General features: G+C 54.7%; 1 protein-coding gene across 1 annotated transcript in view; it reads left to right on the top strand.

The window, feature by feature from the left end:
- Window positions 1–7,158, top strand: part of KIRREL3 (kin of IRRE like 3 (Drosophila)) — a 609,658-nt gene that overhangs the window by 514,519 nt on the left and 87,981 nt on the right. The window contains exon 5 of the mRNA XM_010829490.1: window positions 2,027–2,176. Within this exon, the coding sequence (XP_010827792.1) occupies window positions 2,027–2,176 (150 nt within the window). The remainder of the gene's footprint in view (window positions 1–2,026; window positions 2,177–7,158) is intronic.

The raw sequence follows: 7,158 nt of genomic DNA, 5'->3' as shown, positions 1-7,158 counted from the left end.
GGGCCCCGTGGAGAGCCAGCTCAACTTACCAGGCTCCTTCCCAAACCCCAGCAGAGGGCAGGAAGGGCGGGCAGGAGGGGAAGCCATGCTCTTGGGGCTACAGCTGATGGCCCTATAGCATCTCCGGCCAGGCCTGAACAGCTGTGGAGGGCATGCTGGGGACAATGCTAGCCGTGAAGACGTGAGCCTAACAGGCTCAGCCACACAGGATGCACCCCAAAAGCATACTGGGGAGCCTGGCGGAGGATCACTGCTGCCTCCACTGACCAGGAATGGGTGCCCCTTAACAGCCCACCCCCAGGGAACCCTGCGCTCCCCTCTGGAAGACCCGTAGGTTATGGGAGTAAGAGAGGCCCTAGGGCACCCAAGAAATCTCCTCTGTAGTGTCCCTGACAGGGGATTGTCCCACATCTGCTTGAATACAGCCAGTGACGGGGACCTCACTACCACCTCTGGCAGCCCAGATCTCTGTTGACACCAGCACCTTGCTAACAGTAACCTAAAGGGCGTCCCCACATTCATTGTGCCCCTTGGTCCACAAAAACATCTAACCCCTACTAAAAGACTGAGAAAAATTTGAAGAGAGCTATGGCACGTACCCTGTCTGTTTCTGTCTCTCAAGCCTTAGTCTTCTCTTTAAAAGGCCAAACGTGCCCAACTGCCTCCTGCTGAGAACTCACTCTGCCCCAGTGAAGGCCCTTCAGAAAGAGAAGCAGTTTGGGGCTGTCAGAGGGTGGATGGGCCTCTGGAAAGAGAGGGACCCTGAAGGTGGGGACACGCAGAGGTCGGGGAAAGTGGTGCATGGAAAACAGGTCCTGTGGAAAGGAACTAAGGAGATCGAGGGCCCAACAGCAGTGAAGAGGCAGACGCAGAGAACCGACTTACGGATACAGTGGGAGGGGAGGAAGGAGAGGGTGAGACGAATGGAGAGAGTGGCATGAAAACATACACACTGCCTTATGCATAATAGACAGCCATGGAGACTTGCTGTATGACTCAGGGAACTCAAACCGGGGCTCCCTAACAACCTAGAGGGGCGGGAAAGGGTGGCGGTGGGAGGGAGGTTCAAGAGGGAAGGGACATAGACATGACTATGGCTGATCCATGTTGATGTTTGGCAGAAACCAACACAATATTGTGAAGCAGTTATCCTTCAATTAAAAATAAATAAATTTTTAAAAAAAGAAGGTCGAGGGCCCAAGATCCGGGACAGAGAAGCTCTGCCCAACCTGGCAGCCACACCCCTGATGTATTTCAACCCACAGAGCCCCAGGAAAACTGCTTAATGATTCATCATATTCAAGCCTTTATTCATCTATTATTCATCGCCAATAGTATAAGAGGCCCCCAATTTTTAAGTGTCCTGAGTGTCACCTAAGTGCTTAATCAGGCCCTGGGGTCCCGGGGGGTCATAGTAAGAATGACCAGAAAATAGTCACTTATAGCTCAGAGTGACCAGAGGCTCCTGGGCTCTGGTGAGTGGGCCTCGGTTGCTACTTCCTGTCCATCTGCAACCAAAGTTTTCCCCCAAAGCCACTCTTGCTCTTTTTCCAAGTATTTTTGTTTCCTTCTTCTCTCTCCCTCTGGCCCTGTCTTCTCTGACTCTGAGCCTGGGTCTCTCTGTCTTTCTGTGTGTGTTTCCTCATCAGGATGTGTGTCTGCTTGGCAAGCCTCAGAGCCGAGCATGCTACATTCCAGGGTGACAACCCATTGTGTCTGTCCACATTCAGCTCCTTCCCGCTCTAATAACAGCTTCTCTGACATCCCTAAACTTAAAACCTGCAGTACCTTTATACACACACACACACACACAGACACGCTGTCCTAGCTCCCTGGGGAAGCTCACTTTTGTGCTCCTTACACTGACATCAAGGATCTGCGCTATCTCCTCCTGCTCTGCTGGCCCCCTAAGACCAGCCCCCCAACCCCTCACCCCCACCCGCTGGATGTCCCGCCCACTGCGCCCGTCAGTCATACCGGCTTCTCCACCCCGCCCACCCCCCTGATGCACCTGCCTTCTCCCCAGGTTACCCGCAGTACCTGGTGGTAGGGAACCACCTGTCAGGGGAGCATCACTTGAAGATCCTGCGGGCGGAGCTGCAAGACGATGCTGTGTACGAGTGCCAGGCCATCCAGGCCGCCATCCGGTCCCGCCCTGCACGCCTCACCGTCCTAGGTAAGAACCGTCCCTGCGCCCGGCCAAGGATGCTGTGAGAAGCAGCCAGGGCTCAGCTCCAGAAATCGGGCCAGCCTGGAGGGGCCTGCCCACTGGACAACAGGGCTGCTGCCCCACCGTGTCCGTCCCTCCCCACCAAAAGGGGGAAAGGGAACGTCCCTGTGCTGGACATCGGGAGGCCAGTGCCAGCCGACCCCTGACTCTGCCCAACTCCAGCGTGTTTGCCACTGAGGAAGCTAAAGGGGCTCCTGGGTGCTTGTTTATTCAGTCAGGAAGCGTCTTCTGTGCACATGGTCTAAGCCAGGCGCTGTGTTTGATGATGGAGACCCAGAGAAGAAGGGGATGTATCTTTGAGTCGCTTCTTTAAGAATTGCCCTCCCCCTCGTGCTGGCAAGGCCCCATCTAGCCTCCTCCCCCATCAGGCTCTTGTGGTGAGAGCATCCACAGGGATGACCCTGGCCCTGCTCCTTCCCACCGCCACTGCTCCCTGGGAATCCCGGCTCTCAGCGGAGGCCCGGGCTGGCTGCCTACGTCATCCCCAGGAGAACCATTACAGGTTCTTAGGCCACATCACACCTCTGCCCTCCTGGTCTTTATCTCGGTTTCCCTGGGGACATCCTCCTGAAGAGGTCCCCACTACTGGACCCAGGCACACCTGCCTGGAGACCAGGGGACGGGCTCAGCTACTCCCTCAACCGCCTCATCCTCATTTAGAGTTCAGCCCCATCCACTGCCTCCTCCCGCCAGATGTTAGCGCGGAGCCAGGCCTGCTGCGAGCCACGCCGGTGCATCAGTAATAATAGCTAAGGTTTGCGTCGCGCCGCACAGCAACCCTTTCAGTCCCTCCACTTACCTTACCTCGCTGTTCCGACGCCGACCTGGGGGATGGGGAAGGTGGCCCCAAGTGAGGGTTTGAGGCTCCTAGAAGCAAAGGGCAGATGTAGGGGGAGGTACACAGGCCGCGGGAAGAGGGAAGTGCACCCCCACCCCCCTGGCCCGCCACTACCTGCCCACAGCAGCTGTTGAAGAGTCTGACAACAGGGTCACCAGCTGGGGTGCTGCCTCCTCACCACCGGGCAGCTGAGGCACATGACTGCTCAGAGATGAAATATTTAAGAGGGCGTCAGATCTACATGGCCAGCACGCTGGGATAGGCCCTGGAGGACCACTCACCCAGTGTGGAGCTTGGCTTCTTGAGACGAGGAGGAGGAACTGGGGGCCAACCTCAGAGACCCCCTTCAACCTCTGAGTCTCCCCCAGAAGGGATGAGAGAAATAAACCTTCTCTGGACGGTCAATGAGCCGGGGTCCCTTGACCAGGAAGTGGCGGGCCCCCTGTGTCAGAGGGAAAGTCGGCCACCTGCGTCTCCCTTGAGATATTGCTGAAATGGCACCCGGCCTTCGATTGCTGTGGGGATTGAGGGAAAAGAGAAGGAGGGTTTAGTGCCTAACATATTTTCTGATCTTTGAGGATTGCAAAAGGTCAGTATAGATTTGCTAAGCAGAGTTGTAGGATCTTTTTTTTTTTAAGAGGACTGGATCCTATTTTATTTGGGAGTTGGGGGGGGGGATGCTGGACTGTGCCTTTGCTGCCGCACATGGGCTTTCTCTAGTTGCGTCGAACGGGGGCTGCTCTTCGTTGCCGTGTGCGGATTTTTATCGTGGCGGCTTCTCTTGTTGCGGAGCACAGGCTCTAAGGCGTGTGGACTTCAGCAGTTGTGGCACAAGGGGGTTAGTTGCTTCGTGGCGTGTGGAATCTTCCCAGACCAGGGATGGAACCGGAGTGCCCTGCATTGGCAGGCAGATTCTTAAGCACTGGACCACCAGGGAAGTCCTGGGTTGTAACGTCTTTATCTCCAGAGGTTTGATAGCACCATGCTCCACTCTTGGACCCCTTCTAGAGGGTGAAAGTGAAAGTCACTCAGTCGTGTCCAATTCTTTGCGACCCCATGGACTATACAGTCCATGGAGTTCTCCAGGCCAGAATACTGGAGTGAGTGTCCTTTCCCTTCTCCAGGGGATCTTCCCAACCCAGGGATGAACCCCCATCTCCCACATTGCAGGCAGATTCTTTACCAACTGAGCTATCAGGGAAACCCTTCTAGAGAGTACCAGAGATGCTAAACTGAGAGGGCCCTGAGCATTGCCCACTCCTGACTTCACACAGGACTTAAAACAGATGGGGATGCCTCTGGTCCTTAAGTTCTCATCCTGGGATCAGAGCTTCACCTGGTCATACCAAGCCACAGCCCCCTTTCATCTGTACTATCTCAGTTGATTACAAAGTCCAAGTTATCCCAGATATTTTACAGATAAGGAAGTTGAGACTCAGAGAGACAAAAGCTCTCATGGGAGGTCACACAGCTCACTTAACATTCAAAACAGACCCCCGAGTTTCCAACTCCAAACCAGTGCTCTCTGCCCAGTGTCCACATTTCTAAATGCCAGTAGGACTGCCTTTGTCCAGTTGGTGAAGAGCCAGGCTTCTGCGAGCAGGGCCGCAGGGTCTGATGGGAACAGACTTAATTTTGTCTTGGGTCACATCTAGAAGGCTTTCAGCCCCCCATCTCCCTCTCCACTGGCCTGACCTGGCACTGTCTTCTGGGCAGAGCTGGTTTGTGGGGGGAGATGTTTCGTGAGTCAGGAGATGAGCTGAGGAGAGGGAAGGTGAGTTTCCAGGAGACCCCAGCAGGATGGCCTGGGTGGAATTCCTAAGGCCAGAAAGGGAGCCTAAGCTGGCGTTTATCCATCAGCCTTTCACACAGACCATACCACCTCTCCTCCAGCTTCCCCAGACTCTGCCACAGTCTCCCCTGACTCCTCAAGGGTACCCCAGGTCCCCATCTCTCACCTGTTCATGTAGGTCCCCAGCCCTGAATGGTCCTGTGGGTCTGCACCCTAAAGCTAGTCCTATGGATCCCCTCCCTGAGCTGGCCCTGCAGGGCTCCAGCTGAGTTTCTCCGCAGTACACAGCCCCACCTACTGCCCTGGAGGGCGGCCCTGCACGCAGACACTGACCCAGCCTTTTGGGAAGGGAGCCTGGTCTACTCACAGTGGTGAACCAAAAGGCCTTCTCCAGTGCCAGTGGAGGAAAGAGGGCTGTTTCTACCTCGGCCAGCCAGCTTCCTGACCCAGATCCCATCTGCTTTGCCACGACATCTCAGCCTGGGAGTGACCCAGCCAGATCCCCAAGGCCGGGGAAGGGGGATCCCAAGGAGGGTCTCTGCCTTCCCTGTGTTCCAGGAATGAGAGAGACTCCTAATTTTGTCTGTATTTGCCTGAGATAGATTTTTAATTAAATAAAGTAAAAGCCTGATTACAACCTGCAGAAGATGTGAGAGCAGAATCAGATGGTATTCCTGCAAAATTGCAAAGCAAACACTGGCTGGACCAGAGGGAGACCCCCAGGGGTCTTCCATCAAAACACCAAGTGAGAGGGCAAATACGAGAGATTATATAGCCAACAGATGTGCATTGTTAAAATATGCATCCGCCGGCAGCCTGCTTGGAGAAGCCAAAGGGCTAACTCAGAGTCTGCAGTGCTCCAGGGAGGGCCTGGGAACCCGGCCTGGCAGCCAAGCCTAGAGTCACAGACACGTTAATTAGCCTTGTGTTTCCAGCTCTCAGATGCAATCAGGTGGGGAGCAACTGTGAGTTGAGGGTCTGCTTCCCCAGGGAGACAAGAGGGAGGGAGCCAGGGAGACAGAGAGGAAGAAGGGGAAGAGGCAGCTCCTATGAAGCTGAGCAAGGTAAGGACTAGGCACCCTCCCACCCCCAGACCATCCCTGGAATCATGGTGTCAGAGACAGAGTCACAGGCCTGGAGACAACAGTCATGGTCCTGCCATTAACCAGCTGTGAGCTGGTCACTCAGCCTCTCTGAGTCTCAGTTTCCTCATCTGTGAAATGATGCACACGCCGTTTCTCCCACCTGCAGGAACCTCTGAATTGAAAAATACCAAAACCGTCCCAGGGCCAGAGGAGTAAGGGGGCAATAGCATTTGATCCTTTTAACTTCATGAAAGCTGGATGGCAGGAATTTGGGGAGGGGACCCAGAGCAGGAGGACATAGGCACCAAGGATCTGATCAACAAACATTTGCTGAGCAGGTATTAGGTGCCAGACGCTGGAGACTCGTTAGTAAATGAGAGAGAAAAGCTCCCCTGCCTAGTGGAGCTCATGTTCGAGCAGAGAGAGAGAGACAGTCACTGCACAGTAAACACTGAGCCAGCACGCTGTGTAGCCGCGAAGGATATCAGGTGGAAACACGTGCTATGAAAATGTGGAAGCAGAACAAGGTAAGGGGGATTGACAGTCTGGGGGTGGAGGAGGAGGAGGATTGTGGATGTCGAGTTAATTATTAAAGAAGGGATTTTCCCCAGCTTCCTACCCCATTTCCCTCTTCTTCCTGGTTCGTTTTAATATTAACTCTACTGCCCTGTGGCTCCCAGTATTAACAACGCTTCCTACATCAACATGAATTATTTAACGACGGAGAGTAAGTCAATTTAAATGAAGAGGGCATCTTTAAGACGATGTAAACCCCAAATACTTTGGAGCAGACAAATAAGGTCCAAATGTGTCTTCCCTTCGTCTCTGTCTGCAGCTCTTCCAGCTGGGGAGCTCTCAGGCCTCTATGTCCACAGAGCCGGCAGCATCCCCCAGTCCCCAGTCCCCTAACCTTCTGGGCAGGTGGTTCCAGAGAGAGACGGAGCACAAGCCAGGTCCCACAGCAAAGGCAGGCGGAACTGAAACGGCCAAGAGCACTGGCTTCTAAAGTCATTCTCTCAGAAACCGGTGGTGAGAGTGCCACCCCGTCACCCTGTCAGGGATGGGGGCGCAGCCTGATCAGATCTTCAGGGGTGAGGAAGCACAGCCACAGAACAAAGCCCAAGCTCCCTCCGTGGCATGCGGGGCCCCCTGAGGCCTGCCTTCAGCTTGCTCTCCAGCTCCAGCTCCCGGATAACGGCACCCTCCACTCACC

Source organism: Bison bison, unplaced genomic scaffold (assembly GCF_000754665.1).
Source record: "Bison bison bison isolate TAMUID 2011002044 unplaced genomic scaffold, Bison_UMD1.0 scf7180017864506, whole genome shotgun sequence".
NCBI lineage: Eukaryota > Metazoa > Chordata > Mammalia > Artiodactyla > Bovidae > Bison > Bison bison.
This window is presented reverse-complemented; position numbering and strand designations above follow the sequence as displayed.